Source organism: Leucopleurus acutus, assembly GCF_964270905.1.
Source record: "Leucopleurus acutus genome assembly, chromosome: 17".
NCBI classification, from domain to species: Eukaryota; Metazoa; Chordata; class Mammalia; order Artiodactyla; family Delphinidae; genus Leucopleurus; species Leucopleurus acutus.
This window is the reverse complement of record NC_139159.1, coordinates 47,096,682-47,116,776: the sequence shown is the minus strand read 5'-3', so window position 1 is coordinate 47,116,776 and position 20,095 is coordinate 47,096,682. Positions and strand designations below refer to the sequence as shown.

Sequence of the window (20,095 nt, the reverse complement as noted above, 5' to 3'; positions counted from 1 at the left end):
GTGCATGGGAAACATGCAGCCTAGCTGCCTCCCCTCAATGCTAGTAGAAGCATGAGACCTGGGGATTGGGAGGGGCCAAGGTGCATTCTGCTAATTGTGGATCACTAAATAGATGCTGCCCTATTCCCCCTTACCGTCTTCCACCCTCTTCTTTCCAAATCTGAAATTTGCTCTACAGCTATGGTAGCCTGGCTCCCAAATCCATGAGGAGCCTAGAGAAGAAACAATGGTTTATAGTATCCTAGGGAGAACTATGACAAGAAAAACTAAAGAAATAAATCCTTGGTTTTCAAAGAATTCCCAGTCTAACTGGTGATATAAAATATGTAGATGTTTACAAACATTATAAAACAGAACAACCAACAAGGAATAGGCAAGTTGGAAGTGCTGCCAGAGTGGAAATACCAGAGGAAGTCAGAATGGCACAGGGTGAATCATGTGGGATTTGCAGAGTGTGAATCTTCAGCTGAGTTTTGAAAGAGGTTGTGAAAAGGCTGGTGAAAATGAAAGCTAGGTTTACTGAATATTTAACTTCAAGGTGTTTATAGTTATGTGGTGGTATTTACCGCAATGTTAGAAAAACTCCACTGCATGCAAAGAAAACACAACTCTGGGGCACTATGTTTCTGATGAAATGTTATGCATGAAAATGCAGCTAGGTGTATTTTTAAAACGTCTATAAATGGGTATACTAATCCAAATAGCTTTCTAGGAATTTATCTGTTGAGTTACAAATAAAGATCTCATTTAAAATAAATGACAAGGTCCTACTGTATAGCACAGGGAGCTATATTCAATATCTTGTAATAACCTATACCGGAAAAGAATATGAAAACATGTGTGTATGTATGTGTATGTGTGTATATATATGTGTGTGTGTATATGTATATATATATATATATATACATATACACACACACATACATATACACACACACACACACATTTTATAACTGACTCACTTTGCTATACACCAGAAACTAACACAACATGGTAAATCAACTATACTTCAATTAAAAAATTAAAGTTAAAAAAAGATCTCATTGGCAAGGTAAAATTAAAACTTATATTTATTCAGAAAGACCAAACTGTGTTTGTTGTACGTGTGTTTTAGAAAGGAGATACTTTTTTTTTTTTTTTTTGCGGTACACGGGCCTCTCACTGTTGTGGCCTCTCCCATTGCGGAGCACAGGCTCCGGATGTGCAGGCTCAGCGGCCATGGCTCACGGGCCCAGCAGCTCCACGGCATGTGGGATCTTCCCGAACCAGGACACGAACCCGCGTCCCCTGCATTGCCAGGTGGACTCTCAACCACTGAGCCACCAGGGAAGCCCTGTACGTGTGTTTTACACATATGAAATCTCTCCCTTATAAATACTTTAAGAAGTTGTTAAAAATAGGGTATAGCGTTAGTCAAAATATTAAAAATCCAGGTGAGAGTACTTTGAGATCAGTTTTAAAACAGTAAGTACAAAATTTGAGGTGTTTATCTGAAGAATTTCTCTGTCAACTGCAATTTTTGACACTCTTGAGATTTTCCAAGATTTACTTTTCTCTCTCTTAAGAGTAGCAAATTCTGTAACATGTTGAAAAAGGTTGCTAAGATGTCACAAATGAGTGCGTGTCAAAATCTTTATTTATAACAAATTGATTGATTTTTCACTTTTCCTAAATTAAATGTACAAATCAATGGTTAAAAGATATTTTTAGGCCTATACAGTAACTCCTAACGTATATATTCAAGTGGTCAGCACTCTTTCCATCTTGAAATCCTGACTAAAATGTTACTAGATTAATCTATATTTAAAAAGTTAGGGGGCTTCCCTGGTGGGGCAGTGGTTGGGAGTCCGCCTGCCGATGTAGGGGACACGGGTTCCCGCCCCGGTGCGGGAGGATGCCGCATGCCGCGGAGCGGCTGGGCCCGCAAAAAAAAAAAAAAAAAAAAAAAAAAAAAAAAAAAAGATGTAATTTAACCTTTCAAATATTATGGGGCTTCCCTGGTGGCACAGTTGGTTGAGAGTCCGCCTGCCGATGCAGGGGACGTGGGTTCTTGCCCCGGTCTGGGAAGATCCCACATGCCACGGAGCAGCTAGGCCCGTGAGCCATGGCCACTGAGCCTGCGCGTCCAGAGCCTGTGCTCCGCAACAGGAGAGGCCACAACAGCGAGAGGCCCATGTACCGCAAAAAAAAAAAAAAAAAAAAAAAAAAGAAACCCAAACTTTAGGGGCTTCCCTGGTGGCGCAGTGGTTGAGAGTCCGCCTGCCGATGCAGCAGACGTGGGTTCGTGCCCCGGTCCGGGAGGATCCCACGTGCCGCGGAGCGGCTGGGCCCGTGAGCCATGGCCGCTGAGCCTGCGCGTCCGGAGCCTGTGCTCTGCGACGGGAGAGGCCACGGCAGTGAGAGGCCCGCATGCCGCAAAAAAAAAAAAAAAAAAAAAAAAAAAAAAAAAAAAAAGTTAGAGTTTTATTTAAAAATTGGAGTTATATCAAAATTAAAATGTGTTAAACACAAAATTAATATGGTATATGCACATGAAATGCTTTATATTTTGAATCAGTAAATTTATAGTTTTTGATATTCAACTTAATTCGATCATCACTGTACACTATAAAAGTAGCATATGCATGTTTACCTTTTACATAAGGATTAAAAATATCTAACTATGATAGAGCTAAACAGTCATAAAGATGAGAACAACGACCCTGTTAGGGACACTTATAGCAACTACATTTATATCATTTCCTTAATTAAGTACAATGGACTTCGATCTGATCCAGATATCAAAAGGAAAAACATAATTCATGCGACGTGTAATAATCAGAAATGGAAAAGTAAAGATGGCTCCAAGGAGCAAAACCTTTCAAATAGTAATACACAGAACTCAAGATTCAGTAGTTAGTTCAAATATCAGTAAGTTCCTAATGGAAATTCAAATTTTTAGGATAGAGGAAATATTCTAAAGAGTAGAAAGTATGGCAGGAGTTTTACATATCCATACCTTCATTTTAGCCAAAGGGACTTATTAACTGTCCTGGGTGACCCATAGAAGGGTATCAACTCCTTTAAACAAGGAGTGTTTTAGTAAGTTTAGATCTTGATTGATCCATAGGCACTGCAGGGACCCAGGCATAATCCTTAAAGATTCACCCCTGGATGTCACCCCTATAGCTCTGCAGGTATCCAACAATGATCTGACTTGACTGATAAAGCCTTGGGCTTTTCTCTGTATCCCTCTGTGGTAATAAGAGTTTTATAATATAGCATAGAGATTAAGCAGAGAATGATTGAGGTAAGAAAACCGAGATGAAAATGCTTGCACTGCTTCCACTTACACTGTAATCATGGGCAAATTATTTCATCTAGCTAAATCTGTTTTCTCATCTGTAAAGTAAGTATAGTAATTGGACTTACTTTTTGAGTATTAAAGGAGGTACTACATAGAAACTGCTTAGCATAATGTCTGTCACTCCCTAAGAGAAAAAAAAATCTCATCCCTCTTTTCCTGGTTGGCAAACAGGGTACCGTACTGGTTACTTAGTTTAATGTTAGTTGCTGGTGATTACCTTTAGCTCCCAAGAGGGATCTGACAATATCACACTGTCATTCATCCCAGTGTGGCACTGTTTCTCAACATTGGTTCACCTAAACTCTCCGCTGCCTACTGCAAAAACACTGTCCTGTCCATCTGGGAGAGCACCGCATGGAGGAGAGAAGACAAGGGACGATGCACCATGTTCTCTCTACACCTTAGATCTGTCTTTTTTGGGGAATGTTTTAACTCTAACTGCAAATAAGACATACACCTCTGTTGTAACCTAGTACAGCTATAAAATGGCGGGGGGGAGGTTACTGAAAATATTTTTTAAATTGTGGTAAAATACACATAACTTAAAATTCACTGTTTTAACCAGTTAAAAGTGTACAGTTCAGTGGCATTAAGTACATTCACATTGTTGTGCAACTAACATCATCGTCCATCTTCAGAATTTTTTCATCTTCCCAAACCGAAAGTCCATACCCATTAAACAATTTTCCTCTCCCTCATCTCCTGGCAATCACCATTCTACTTTTGTCTTTATAAATTTGACTAGTCTTGGTATCTCATATAAGTGGAATTATACAGTATTTGTCCTTTTCACATTGATAGTTTCTATTTTATTTAAAAAATTCCATCAACAGATGAATGGATAAAGAAGATGTAGTATATATACACAATGGGATATTACTCAGCCATAAAAATGAGTGAAATAATGCCATTTGCAGCAACATGGATGTAGCTAGAGATTATCATATTAAGTGAAGTAAGTCAGCCAGACAAGGACAGATCATATATCACTTATATGTGGAATCTAAAAAAAAAATGATATAAATGAACTTACTTACAAAACAGAAATAGACTCACAGAAATAGAAAACAAACTTACGGTTACCAAGAGGGATAGTGGGGGATGGGTTGGGGAAGGGATAAATTAAGAGTTTGGGATTAGTAGATACAAATTACTACATATAAAATAGATAAGCAGGGCTTCCCTGGTGGCGCAGTGGTTAAGAATCCGCCTGCCAATTTAGGGGACATGGGTTCGAGCCCTGGTCCGGGAAGATCCCACATGCCGGAGCAACTAAGCCCGTGCGCCGCAACTACTGAGCCTGTGCTCTAGAGCCTGCGAGCCACAACTACTGAGCCCGCGTGCTGCAACTACTGAAGTCCGTGTGCCTAGAGCCCGTGCTCTACAACAAGGGAAGCCACCACGATGAGAAGCCCATTCACTGCAACGAAGAGTAGCCCCCACTTGCCACAACTAGAGAAAGCCCATGTGCAGCAACGAAGACCCAACACAGCCAAAAATAAATAAATAAATAAATTAAAAAAAATTAAAATAGATAAGCAACAAGGACCTACTGTATAGCACAGGGAACTACTGTCAATACCTTGTAACACGGTGGCAAAGCAGTTCCAAACGTCAAGATTGTTGTCTGAATGGTTTATGAAAGTCAAAAGGTTAAAAAAAATGGTACCCAGCAAATTTAGGTACATCTAAAAGTACATATCCAAGTAGCCAAATGGAGGCAAACAATATCTAGAGGCCACAGTGACCGTCTGGTAGGAGAAAGTTCAACCAGTGAGGAGAAAGGAAATGATCCAGGGACTTTACCGTCACAACGCTCTTCCTCTGATTCCTGCACTGGCTATACACACAAGAATGAAGGTTTGGTAAATAAAAAGCATCTCTTCCTCACATACACAAAAAGCTGTGGACCACTGTCTCAAAGATCACTAAATATGAGTGGACAGCGACTTACAGGATCTTTAGGGAGAAGGAGAAAATCTTATTTTTTTTTATTTTGCCCTCTAAAAAACTCAACAGAGTTTCCATTTTCATCACATGAAGAAAGAGCCACACACTTCTTTTTCCAGGATGCCTTCCTTCTATGAACCAACGTTTTGTGGGTGGGGATAAAAAGTCCTTGTAAGCAATCTACTCTCATGGTTTAACATTGTGAGAAAGTGACCATGCAATATGGACAAAACCACCAAAGACTCGGCACAGGTAAACAGCTTAGCATTATCATCAAACAATTTGTCATAAAGTTAACTGGACATATATATCAAGATCTTCACAGTTATTACTGTGTAACACAATAATTGCCTGTAACTTGTGACTTTAGATAGTCACGTACTTCTGGAGTTAGCCATTTGGGGTGAGGATAAGAGGTGGAAACAAAGTAGAAAGTTGTTCTGGTCCATCAGAAGACATCTGGTTGATACCAAACTCAGGGAACCTAGCAGAGTGGCCCAAAGCCCGAGAGTTGGGCCCACCAGCCATTTCTCATCTTTCCGCCTAGGTCCCATCACTAGGTAAGAAACTGTAAATTCCAAATACAACGTGTGCTTGCTGGCTATCTTGTTTGCTCTCTAAATCCACTTTCTACCCCTCCCCATCCTCTTCTCTGCCCCTGACTGTATCAACAAGCTGCTTTGTCCTTGGCTTGTCTTTTGGTTCGGCCAGTGGAAGGTGCCCAAGGGAGATCAGATGGTGTGAAGAGAGTGGCGGAAGGACTCATATTCTCCTGGCTCCTTCTTAGCCACGTCTCTGCACATTGTTGGTCCCTCCACCAAAAACAGCTACAACCACCCATTCTGGGTTAGTTTTGGTAATGGCTCTATTACCTGGCTCTTTCAGGACTAAGAGTGGGATGGTTCCCCATGGTTTCTAGCCTCAGGGTACTGTCCTATCCCTTCACCTTGTCAACACTTTTGTAAATAGTCTTTACAGTAAACTCTCCTTAATTAACCAGTCTGAGTGTGCTGTCTGTTTCTTGTCAGGACCTACTGGGAAAAGGGGTTTATTTAGGCTTCAGCAGTGGGCAGTGGGGGTGGGCAAATACATACATGCTGAGATTAAAAATAAATAGCTGAAATGGATACCCTGATCAGGGCTTAAAGGCTGTATCTCTTGCTTCAGTCCAGTGCACCACAAATAGAAAGAAAACTCTACTAAAGTTCAATACTATTGTGGAAACTAAGCTTAAGTTACTCTCCTTCCAATGCTACCTTGAAAAAAACAACAGTTACCCATCATTCATTTTCATATGATCAAGCAAACCATTAATTAAAGATAGTGGAAAATAATTATTACAGATACACGGGGATTGAATTAAAGATAATATGCCTGTATGGGATAAACAGACCAAGGTTTAAGAGAGTGAATCTTGTCTCCAGTCCTTTGTACCGAAGGCTACCTGCCACCCCTCAGACTGGTTAGCTCCTACCCATTCCTTAAGGCCTCAGCGTAGAAATCAGTTTCTCAGGGCCAAACAGCTAGTCGGTGATGGAGCCAGGACTTAAACCCAGGTCTGCTAACTTGAAAATCCCTAATAAATAGTGCTTCTATTTACATACACACAGTGATGCCATTACCGCTAAATATCCTACACTGCTGCACTTTTGACAACTGTGGGCAAGATGCTTTATTTTTTAGATTAAGCTTCATGGGACTTATTTTTACGAATTTTCTTTCAGTAATGTACAACAGTCTGATGCATATCCTTCTCAAACCATAAATATTATTTAAGATACGATAATCTCTAATCATAAAAGTGTCAGGTTTTTATCCAGTTTTAGATTTCTCATGACAGAATATACTGGATCTAACTATGTGAAATGTCGATATATCATCAAAGCACTGATGTTTTCCTTCAAGAAACTGGATGAAATTTATTTACTGTGCTCTTTGAAAAATGTCTTAATAGTGTTTTATTATGTTGATTTTTAAACCAGCTCTTTAAATTTAATTTCACTAATATCAATTTCTACCTGAAAAATGCTTAATGTCGAACAATTTAAAGCAAGATCAATTGTGAAATATTAGGCAAGTTGAAAAATCCAAGGTGAGGACAAAAGATCTGTGATTACAATGTCGAAAGCTTGGTGAAAAACTGCCTAAATTTGACTGTCTGCATAAATTTCCATTCCCTAAAGGTTCCACATGTCTGCAGTGCTAAGCTTACCACAAAGTGATTTTCATGAATGTTTCAGATTCAGAGGAATTAACCTTGTCCAAAATGCTTCTTTCAATGATGAAAATGCATTCTTTGATAATTAGAATCAAGAAATGATTTCTAACTTGATACTAATAATGAAACTCAGATTTAAAAAAAATTCATTACCCATAGCTCTGTTTTCTGAGATTTCCTGGTTTCTGACTAGGTAACCTATGCTTAGACTAGGCAATCTTTCTATCCATCTGCTAACTCCTCCCAGGATGGGTGTTCTTTTCACTGCTGCATTTCATATAGGTAAAATCAAGACCCCACTTCTTTAATATACTTTCACCAGTCGTACATTACTAGGTAATATACTGGGAAGGCAATTATTTTTAAAGAGCCCAAATGACCTAGAAATAGAAATCATAAAGCAAAAAACATATTATTATTAAGCATACAAAGTAATCAACGAAAAAGACTGTGATGCTACAGACTAATGTGAACAGAGGTTATCTCGGTGTGATATGATGATGGGTGGTATTATTTTCTGTATTTCCCAGATGTTCTTCAAGGAACATATATTACTATTAATTACAAAAAGAGAAAGCATTCACAACTATCTATAATATAAAACAGGAATTAGAATACAAAATGGTGTGCTATGATTATAACCCTGTAAAGGCATACAATGATGGGCAAAAATAAAGGTAACAAAAAAGAGAAAACAGTTCAATCACAGGGTGTTGGAACAGTGGATGTTTTTTTCTTTTTGTTAGTGTCAAAATGTTGTTTGGGGGAAAAAAGAGGGGTGGATTATATACAAAGAATAAGATAATGCTAGAGCAAACTCGTCAGCAGAATTAGAAGGTAGGACATTGAAAGTGATGGGCAGCAAGATAGGCACAGGCCCATAGTACACATATCATATGACCCAAAAAACTGTTCCATTGATGGTGATTTAGTTTCTTTTTCTTGTCATTTAGGGGAGCATGAACAGAAAGACATAATAAGCATATGTAAACTAGAAGGAGCACTTGAAGAATAAATTGCTGGAGCCATTTTTTCTCTACTCTAAGTTAGTGGATGTATTAAGCAGGCAAACATTGGAAATAGGGACAATCTGGCCCTGTTTTGTCACTAACCAGATATCCTGTAGGAGGTGTAGAACAGGAAGTTCTGGGGACACGATTCAGAATACCTGAAGTCTATAGCTCTAGAGATACATTATAGTCAAACAGACTCAAGAGCTGAATAAAACTTTGGCTATCTGAAATCTTGAGTATAAATTATTTTGGTTAGTCAAGTTTTCCTAATGTCTGTCTTTTAAAGTTTTTTTAAAAACCCTTTAAGAAGGAAGTAGTTCCAAAAAGGAGACAATTCAATTTACTTAACGTTTCTTTTAATGCCCCAGGGTTAACATTTACACATATTGATGACTGTGTCATTAAGAGTCTACTGAAGTGTGTATGGCTCTTTTCCTCTATATTTTTTAGCTCAGGATAACTGGATTTTTGGTTTTTTTGAAGTTTGTTTTTTGCTCTTTTTTCCTTTTATATTTAAGGAACAGGTTCTTAGAGCTCACAGTAAAACACAGGAATTTTAGTACACAGACTTTGAAACATCAGCTTCTATCTCACTTCCTCATTCTCATCTGTAGTTCAGACAGATGCAGCTGTTAGAGAGCTGCGATATAGCTAAGTGAGGGGCCACTAGATAAGATGACTTGACGATTGTTTTCTAGTATAATGCCACTATTTCATTTTTTACTTTGTTCACTGAGTTACCTTTGGTCATCAGCTCCATTTTGGCTGCTGTTCAAAACAATTCTCCAAAGATCCGAGGATACCAGTTTCTTCTGGTCATTCACAAGATTGATATCTGGCAACTGCAGTTCACAAACTTTGCTTTCAGACAGACTAAATTCTCGAAATGCAACAAAAACCTTCTGGAGTTCATCCCAGTATTCCAAACTACAAGGAATCTATATTAAAAGAAAGAAGATTTTAGAAGATGCAAACAGAAATGATGTTTCTGTATTTGTTGACATGCAACTTGAATCTTCATAAAAGTTATAACATTAATGAGACTTTTAAAAGGGGACACAGTTGTAAAGGACAGTAGTTTAGGATTTCTTTTCATAGTTATATTCATCCTGTTTACCTACTTTATTTCAAAAGACTCATTCAAGAATAATATGTGGAAACAGTCAAGAAAGTTTTTAAATAAAGGAGAAAGAGTGGAGAACAAATTCTACCAGATGCTAAGTCTATTATAAAGCTACACTAATTAAAATTAAAAGATAAGGTTGGAGTAGTAACATACAAATAGATTAGAAGAAGAAAAAATAATAATATGTAAGTACAGATAAATTTTAGTATGTGATGAAGGTACCATTTCAAACAAGTATGGGAAGGATGGGAAATGAGGTTGCAAGAACTGGTTAGCCATTTGGTAAAACCAAAGTGGGTCCCTACATCATTCCTATATGTAAGTAAATTCCAAAAGGATCAAAATATTAAAGGCTAAAAACTGAAAACATAAGAGAAAAAAATCAGTTAATATTTTTATCATAATAGGGTAGCCTTTTCTGTGTATGGCATGAAACGCGCGGACCGGTAAAAGAAACAACAAACAAACAAACCTCACAACTGATAACATCAGAATTAATAAAAAGCAAGGTTAGGATAAAACAGGCAATAGTTAATGACAGATCTACAAATACTTGTTGTGAGAGCAGAGAGCTCTTACAAATCAATGAGAAAATGATTAAGTAAGCATATAGAAAAACAAGCAAAGGCAGTTGTTGGAAGAGGCCCTGAACGTCCCTGCATGTTCTTGCCAGGTATGTAAAGGATGCAAGGCCCTGAAAGCTGTTAACAGGGACCATTTCCCAGGTTCTGTTTGCAGAAAGTATCTTTGAGTGATGAGGTAAAGTTTCTTTCCAGGACAAAGAGCAGACTTGCTCTAAAAGAGGTTGATTTGACAAGCTCCATGTTCCATGCTGTGCCATTTATCTACTGCATGCAGAGCATCCCCCTGGGGGCCCTTCTGCATCGCCCTTGTGGGACTTGGGGGCAAGAGAAACCAATGCAAACATGATGCACACACTGTTTGCTGTGCCACGAGCAATAATATTCTTTGTTTCTGACCCAAAAGTCTAATATATTCTGTGAGCATCCATAGAACATTAGCTTGCATAAGGTAAAATCCCAGATTCTGACAGCAATTAATTTACAGAAGAAAAGATATAACCAGCCAGTAAACATGCAAAGATACTCAACTTCACTAATACTTACATAAGTTCAAATTAAAGCAATAATGTAGTATTTTTATTTATTAATCTGGAAGTTTGAAAAGACTGACATTTCCAATTTCTGTAGAGGTGTGGGAAAAGCATTTCTACCCATTATTTTTGAAGAATAATTTGGCAATATCTATTAAATGCTTGGAAGGATACATCTAAGAATTTGTTTTACAGATATTCCAATACGTGTGTGTGTGTGTGTGTGTGTGTGTGTGTGTGTGTGTGTACGTATGTGTGTTTACTTTAGTACTGTATTAGTAAGAAATTGGAAAGATACAAATATGGAATTAAATATAACATGCAGATCTACAGAATGGAATCTGTACAACCGTTAAAATGAATAAGGAATACCTATATACACTAACACAAAAGACACTCAAGATATATCATTAACTTAAAAAAAATTAAGCTTCAAAATAGAACATGTGGGTTGATCCCATTTGTCTTAAAAAAAAAAAGGACTGGGCTCAGATGTGTCTCCTCTTTTGGAAGCATTCCCTAATTATGACCATTCTCAGAACTGGTCACTGCCTCTCTTGTGTCACCTCCATGTCTAACTTACTCCTCTATCATAGAAGTCATTACATTTCGCCCTTCCTTATTTACATGTTTGTCTCCTTTAGTTGACTCTGTGATCCCTAAGGCAAAAATGGCATATTATTTTTAAAAATATTAGCATCAGTTTTTGGAACATAACAGGATATTAATAAAAGCTTCCTGAATGAATAGATTTCTCCTTAACCTTCCTTTCCCAAATAAGTGATTCTAAATCTTTGAATGGGAATAAGTTTTACCTCCATCTATAACAGTTTCTTTTCCTTAAATGGGGACTTGAGCATCCACGTATGGCGACGTGCTAAATGGACGAAAGGGGCACAAAATGGATATGCATAAGAGGCTAACAGTGTGATGAAACAGAGCATATGTTTTGGTTAGTGATAAGGACAAGTGACATATCCATAAATTCTACTTTTAGCCACCATTTCTTGAAATTCTCCCTCTTCTTGCTCTCCATGACATACATTTTTCTAACTTTCCCCTCTCTGGGTCTTTGTTCCTATACTGTCTCTCAGCCTCAAATACCCATAGAATCCCTGGTTTCTCACTGTCTAATGTTTAAATCTTTCCCATCCATCAAGGTCCAAATGAAATACCACCTTTCTTTGAGCCTTTTCACCTCCCAGATGGAGAAATGCTTTCCCTTTTCTGAACTCCAATAGTTTTTAAAAATGGGAATCTGTTTCATAGCTCTTATCACTATACACCTCATGTTACAGTTATTTCTATACATGACATTTTCGCTGGTAGACACATTCCTTGAGGGAATGATTTCCATTTGGCTAAGCTTTGGATTTTCACAGAACCTGGCAAACTGTATACAGTGAATGTTCAAAAAAAGTTGCTGAATGAATGAATGAATAATTCATGAATGAACGAATACACATATCCTGGGTGATTCAGTCCATCTATGGCACATTAAAAATTCTCCACAAAGAAGTATAGAAGATTAAAGCATAAACTTTGGAGTTATACCTAATGGGATTCAATTTCTAGTTCCATTAGCTATGAGTTCTTGGGTAAATTAATTTTTCTAACATCAGTACTCATATCCCTAAAAAGGGGATAATAACAGAACTATCTCATGAATTGTTGTGAGGATTAAAAGAGACAAAGCCTTCCATTTAATACCACATAATAAAAGCTTAAGAAATGTTAGTTACTAATTATTTATCCTTCTCATGCTCAAAGAACACTTCTGAAGCTTGGGTATTGTTAAAAGAATCAGGTAGGTTGTGAATAAGAGTCCTGCTTGTTAGATGTCTTAACAATGGGTTGGACCTGTGGGAAGAAAATAATAAACCTTGAGCCTGGATGTTCAGGAACCTTGTAATCAGAGTTCAATATGGTTTTCTGCTGCATACCTATTAAAATATTTCCCTGTATGTTGCCTATTACTTGAGAGATAAAGGAACACCTCCTTGCCTAACTCCTTTCTAGACTGCCAGTAAGTCAGTCCTTTAGCTTAAGAAAGTCATAAGTAGAAATGGATAAGATGTGGGAAGTGGGGTGAGACACATAAGAATCTCATGGGAGAGGGCAAATGAGTTTAGAAAAGCGTATTTAACGTACCTATCTTTTTTTTTTTAATTAGTAACAAATTAACAGAATGTAAAGTTCAAAAATCATCTTCTTGGTAGAGAGGTTACACAGCAAATAGGGTGAAAAAAAGACTTGTTTCTGGTATTGTCTCCAGAAGTTTTCCATTAAAATTAGTGTACAATAGGGACTTCCCTAGTGGCTCAGTGGTTAAGAATCTGCCTGCCAATGCAGGGGACAAGGGTTCGAGCCCTGGTCTGGGAAGATCCCACATGCCACGGAACAACTAAGCCCGTGCACCACAACTACTGAGCCCGTGCGCCACAACTACTGAAGCCCGCACGCCTAGAGCCTGTGTTCCACAACAAGAGAAGTCAAAGCAATGAAAAGCCCGCGCACCACAACGAAGAGTAGCCCCTGCTTCCTGCAACTAGAGAGAACCCATGCACAGCAACAAAGACCCAACGCAGGCAAAAATAAATAATTAGTTAAAAGAAAATTCATGTATAATAGCTTATGAAAATTGGCTGTCACAATGGAAAGTAGAGTGAGGCCTTAAGAAAAAAGTACTAGCAAGTTTTGATGTACAGGAGACAGTTGGAATAAATCCATAATAAAAGGCAATGCAAGCTGGGAACCATTGCGGGAAGCCATTAGGTAGTTTAAGGGCAATGAAAGTAAACTGTACCAACACTGGGGCTTAGGCAAAGAGAAACTGTGAAAGTTCAAAAAGAGAGATTTGGAAGAAAGCCAAAGAAAAATTTTATTTAGTTCACAACTTTGTGTGAGGCTGGTTCTGAGGTTACATACTTCAATTGGAACATTCCAGGCTACTTTCAAAATTTAGAAAACAATAGAGAACTACTATAGAAATACATCATAAAATATGTGTTACGTGTTTGTCAGGATTTTCCTTTATATGCCCTATTTCCCTTGGTTAATAAAGGGGTATTAATAAATGAAACTTCTGTTTAAAAAGTTTAAGATTGTATGTCTATAAGTACATTTGCAAAAGTCACATATTAATCCTTTCCCCCATGTTAAGAACATTTTTGTCCTCAAAACCTCAAAAGAAAAGCTGATAACAACACTCAGTACAATTAGTATTTTAAAGGTAATTTTAGTCAACTGTCCACTGAAATATATATTGAGCCACAGGTTTATAAATCATATAGATATAATCTTTATTTTTAAAATTTCTCCAACATAAAAAAAAATCTCTTGTTGGTATTACATTCACTTAGGGTAAAATCCTGGCCCTGACCCTTAATCACTGCTCTATGGCCTTGAGCACCTTATTTAATGACTCTGGGCCTCAGTTCCCTCATTTGTGAAATGTAGATAATAAAAACTAAATTATTTTAGTCCCTGATAAGGATTTCGGACTTTATCTTAATGTCAATGAGATATCTTTGAAGGGTTTTAAGCAAAGAAGCAATGCTTAAAGTCAAATTTATGTTTTTAAAAGTTTCTGGATACTGTGTAGAGAATGTATTAAAAGAGAACGGGGCAAGCATGGATGTGAACAGACAATTAGGAGGCTAGGGCAGTGATCTGTGCTAGAAATGTAGATGGCTTATGGTATGGTTGGTGGCGATGGAGTGGTATGTGGGAGATTCTTGAGGAATAAAAATCTGTTGACTGATTAGATATAGGAGAGGGAGGTGTTAAGGATGACCCCCAGGTGTCTGGCCCAAGCAACTGTATGGGTGCTGATGTCATTTACTGGGATGGGTAAGACTGATTTGTCCCATTGGGGAGTAGGTTTGTGGTGTCAGGTGGAAGAGGGGAGATCGTAAGTTCATTTTTAGACAAGCTGAGTTGGAGGCATCAGTGAGCCATCCAAGTGGAAATCTTGAGTATGGAGTTGGCTATTCTACAGAGCTGGAGAGGGAGTTAACTGTGTTGAAGGTGTTTTAAATGACGAATTAAGAAGGTAAGATGGTTGAAAGGGGATGTGAAAACAGAGTAAGCTGATGGATAGGGAGAAAGCAGAGAACTATGGATTTCTCCACGGTTTAATGAATGAGTGTACTGGGGCTTGCCGAATGAGCGGGCTGGAGAGATGGACAGACTGTGAGTAAGAGCAGGATGCTGGAACGAGCGATTTAGGAGGTGGAGCAGCTTGGGATGCTGACAGGCTCCAGGACTTGCGTGTGGCAGTGGGCACTTAGACAGAGTGGCGCAGGAGGTCACTAGAGTGAGGAGCTGGGGTCTTGGCTGGGGCTCTCTCACATGGATGTCGATGGCAGTGAAGGAAAAGGCTGGAAGCCACCGGCTGAAGACTTCTGAGAATGAGGGCAGACGACCAAATACATAGCAGATGGCAACAACGAAGAGGGGTGAGGGTGATATAATTGGATGGAAGGAGTCTCAAAAAAGCAGGAAGCCTTTACAGGAGGGGAGAAGAGTACAGGCAAGTGGCATAGGTGAGCAGCAGAGCACCTTATCTCCTGACCCTGAGGTAAAAACGATGTGGGAGAATAAACTGCTTCCACCTCAGGGCGGGTTACAGTGGTGTACAGAGTCCCAGGGGACAGCAGGATTTCATTTAAGGTGAAGAGGTAGAGGAAATTCTTGAAGAAGAGGCTGAGGTTTAGGGAAGTTCACTAGTCACAGAACAGGTGTTCCAGAGGGCTCAGTGGAAGGGTTTGGGAGGTAGAGGAGAAAGGAGTTTTGGTAAGGGAAGGAAAAAGGGATACAAATCAGTATCTAGGCAAGAGGGGCGAAATCTTACAGTTTGGGTAGTGACCAGGAAAGAGGGAAGCGAGGCATGTGTTGGAATTAAGACCTCATTTGGGAGGGTAGGGACAATGGCTGTGGTTCTAAAAGTAACCTACTGCTCCTTCCTGAGGCCTGGCTGCATTCCGTGTGTTCTCTGACAAGCATTCTTAACGAACTCCAGCTATTTCTCCAATAAACTCATAGCAGAGAGTCAGGTACATGGTATATGCTCAATAAATAGTTTTAAAATTTATGAATGAAGATAGATGCTGAAAAAATAATCTTTTTTACAGCCTTCTATTCTAAAAAGGTTTTGTTTTATATACTAAGCTCTCCTTTCAAATTACTTTGCAATCACACCCACTTTTAACAAACTTTTCATTAGCTCACTAATCTTCCTTTGCCTTTCAGTTAGAGGTAGACATTGCCCAGCTAATCTCTAGTCTAGCAGTAACAGAATTAAACTAAAAATCTAACGCAGTCACATTGTGATTCATATGGCAGCAATTAATTATTCTCAGGAATAAATCTGGGCTCTATTTTGTGTGATCTATTTAAAATAACTTTATTTTGTGCTTTTAGGTTTGAAGGAGATGATGTGAATGATTTTTAGTTACATATCTATAACTGAGGATTTGTTATTAATGCTTGCACTGAATAACTTGAAGGAAAGATGACTATTCCAAGAAAGTTTGGTTGCCAAAAATAGTTTAGAAAGCCTAAATATCTAGTACTGAGTCATGGGAAGTGGGAACAAGTAAATTGGTTTCACTGGAAAACATTCCACATGTAACACATGGTACATTTCAAATGACTGTCAAGATTATATATATTTTTATTACATTTTGTTTTCCTATCCATTATTTGACAGGACCTAAAAAATTAGCCAGCCATATATAATAAACTGTACTCTAAGCATATGTGGTCTCTGCATATGAATATATTTTAGGTTGTATATCTGCCAGTTGGTAAAAGCACATGTATTTTTGCATTTAAAATATGATTCCAAGATTTGTTTCCATTTGATGGCTAATTTGGGAAGATTTGCATGTGTGTTGGCCATTTAAAAATATTTTTGGTGCAAAGAATATTTTGGCACTTAATTTGTTTTTATTATTTAATAGTACTGCCAAGACTATTAGCAGGGTTGCAACTGCCCATCTGCTCATAGATAAACAGGTCTGAATTCTTTGTCCAGGGACTGCTAAAGCTGGGCCATTGCCCCTTCGCCCACTCAGTGCCACCAAGCAACCTAAGAAAAGGATACAGAGGAAGTGTGTTCCCTGTATTCACGTACATAATAAAGAGGTGGTAGTATTTAGCAAGTGATACATTCTATCAATCTGATTCAACTGTCCTTTCCTTTATATTATGAAGAAATAGAGAGCCTAGCTGACTGTGTAGGGCTGGTTAGTGAGCACAAAGCTGGAACTTCCATTCAGTAGTAAGTTATTAAGGGTAGGTTACATCAGAGGATACCATCTTTATCACTCCTCCCACTACATTTCCAGATTTCTCAGGACACCAATTAACAGGTCAGTACAGTAGGGGTAAAACAGTTCGCTTTTCCATCATTATCCGTGATTTTGGTAGTAGCAGTAATAAAAATACTGATGGAAGCTGTGGTAGAAGAACAGCCTTTTACAATTTACAGACTTTTTTTGTATATTATCTTAGTGAGGAATACATTATTCCCATTTTACAGATAAGTGAACTGTGGCTTAAAGAAGTTAGGTAATATGTTCAAGGTTACACATTTAGTAAGTGGCAGACCTTTTGGCTATAAATCCTTTGCTCCTTAAACTAATTACCTTTCGATTAAAGAAGAAAAATAGACTCCATAATGTATCATTTACAATTTCCAGTTTCAGTTTCTTTAAAGTGGATTCATAGAAAGAAATCTGAACGCAGAATACATTTTGACCCTTACCATTAATCCCAGTCATTTATAGTTACTTAATTTGGCAATTATTTTCTCTTTAGCTGCCTTTTTCTTTCAGCACTTTGAATATGTTATCTCTCTGCCTCTGGTCTCCATGGTTGCTGATGAGAAATCAGCTGTTAATCTTACTGAGTATCCCTTACATATGATGAGCCACTTCTCTCTAGTTGCAGTCAGGGTGGTTTTTTTTTTTTTTGTTTTTTTTTTTTTTGGGATAGGTTGATTGTTTGGTATGGAAATCTTTGAGTTTCTTCTACATAGAGTTCATTGAACTTCCTGGATGTGCAGACTAATGTTTTCAATTAAATTTTGGAAACGTTCAGCCATTAGCTTTTCAAATAGTCTTTATTCTCCTTTCTCTCCTTTCCTTCTAGGCCTCCCCTCACGCACATATTGGTACACTTGATGGTATTCCACAGTCTCTAAGGCTCTGGTCACTTGTCTTCATTCTTTTATCTTTCTGTTTTCAACACTCAATAATCTCAGTTGACCTATCTTTAAATTCACTGCTTCTTTCTTCTGCCTGCTCATATCTGCTATTGAGCCCCTCTAGTAAATTTTTGATTTCACTTTTTATACTTTTCAACTCTGGGATTTCTTTTTTTTTTTCTTTACAATTTCTATCTTTTTATTGATATTCTCTATTTGGTGAGACATCATTCTCATATTTCCCTTTAGTCCTTTAGACAAGGCTTTCTTTAGGTTTTTTTGAACATATTCAAAATAGACAATTCAAGTCTGTCTAGTGAGGTCAACATCTGGGCATCTTAGGGACAGTTACTATTGATTACTTTTTTCCTCTGTATATGGGTCAGACTTTGTTTCTTTGCAGAGTACATACTTTTTTGTTGGAAAGTGGACATTATAAATGATATACAATTTTATTATATTAATAAGTATTAACTATATTACTATTATTATATTATTAATAAATAATGGCAACTGTGGAAATCAGACTCCCTTCCCCAGGGCTTCTTGTCCTTGATATTTGTTCTCCTTTTTTTGTTGTTGTTACTAACATTTACGAATTAATTCTAAAAAGTCTGTTTTCTTTATATGTGGCCACTGAAGTCTCTACTTGGTGAGCTTAGTGGTCAGTTAATAATTAGACAGAGATTTCCTTAAAGGCCTGGAAACAAGTATACCCAGTCTCTGCTGAGGGGCTCTATGTGCCTATTAAGGCATGCCCTCAACTCTCCCCTGGCCTTCCCTTCCTGCTTGTGCAGAGCCTTAAGGTCAGCCTGAGGTGAGAGCACAGGGCATTCTCAGGTCATTCTTAGCACGTGCAGAGCTTGGGGTAAGTGCACAGATTTATGCATGTACATATTCTCCTAGTTTCCCAGGAACCTGTTGGAACTTTTCAAAGTCTGTGTGGACATCTCATTCCCCAGCTCTTCCTTTTGAGCCTTTTGTTTAGCTTTACAGTTTTCTGTTATCCACTGCCTCAAGTATAGATTTCTTCGAATTCTTTCTGACCTACACCCTTGGGTGGGAAAAGGGTTTTTCACACTGGAACATTCCTAGTTGATAACTTTTGAAAGAGTTAATTGTTGTAAAACCCTTATTTTGTTAACAGAAAGTTATTTTATCTCATTAAGCAAGTAATAGGATACACTACATTTATCGCAATGTCAAAGTGGTGATAAGACCAAATATATTCCCCACTGGGGAATGCACTAGAAAAATTAGAGGTAGATAAAGAGTTTTTAATTGATGACTAGAGAGTAGGTAAGTGGATAGTTAAAATATAGAACGTGAGGTCTGAGCATAAAATAGTGGATTGATTGGTGACTGAAAGAGACAACATATATATACATTGTATCATTACATAAACTAGGATAATTTATTACATATTATTTACAATTTATTATATATTTATTATATATTATTATAGAAATTAGGATAATGGACATCTATGTATTATTATAGAAATTAAGATACGTAAAGAGCAATATAAACATTAAAACCTAACAAGGTAAAAAACCAGCTTTGCCTCTGCAAATACAGATGTGGTTTCTATTTATGATTATTACTGGACCTAAGTAACTGTCCTTTTAAACATGAAGAACATTTTTACAATCAATTATTTATAAGAACAAACAAAAAAATTATTTATAAGAGGAGAAACATATTCATCACACAAAACAAAAGCAACTGAGTAGAGATACTTTTCAATAGTTAATTAAAAATACAATGTATTCTAATAGCAGCATGTCAGTTTTTTATGCTTCTACTTCAAAGTATAAACCTACCATTTAATAATGGCATAAAATACAAATATGTATATAATCTCAAATTTTTTAGCTTATAATACCAGTTTTTACATGTATCTGCTTTTTAGTTGATTTTGAAGAAGGAAAAGAAAAGCTTCTATACATCTTCAACTAATAGCAGTCATACAAAAAAAAAAGAAAACTTAAAATATTGGAACCAGTTGAGAAACCACAAGTATTCAAAATGCAGGAAATCATGATTTTATAACATTTTAATGTGATCTACTCTTGGGAAACAAAGTTAACCAAACCCTATTTCTGTACAGGAAAT

The 20,095-nt window shown here is 37.5% G+C and overlaps 1 protein-coding gene across 8 annotated transcripts in view; it reads right to left on the bottom strand.

Annotated features, from left to right (window-relative positions):
- Nucleotides 1–20,095, bottom strand: part of VPS13B (vacuolar protein sorting 13 homolog B) — an 808,377-nt gene that overhangs the window by 98,658 nt on the left and 689,624 nt on the right. For all 8 annotated transcript variants that reach the window (XM_082859134.1, XM_082859132.1, XM_082859133.1 and 5 more), the window contains one exon: nucleotides 9,269–9,465. In XM_082859134.1, the coding sequence (XP_082715260.1) occupies nucleotides 9,269–9,465 (197 nt within the window). The remainder of the gene's footprint in view (nucleotides 1–9,268; nucleotides 9,466–20,095) is intronic.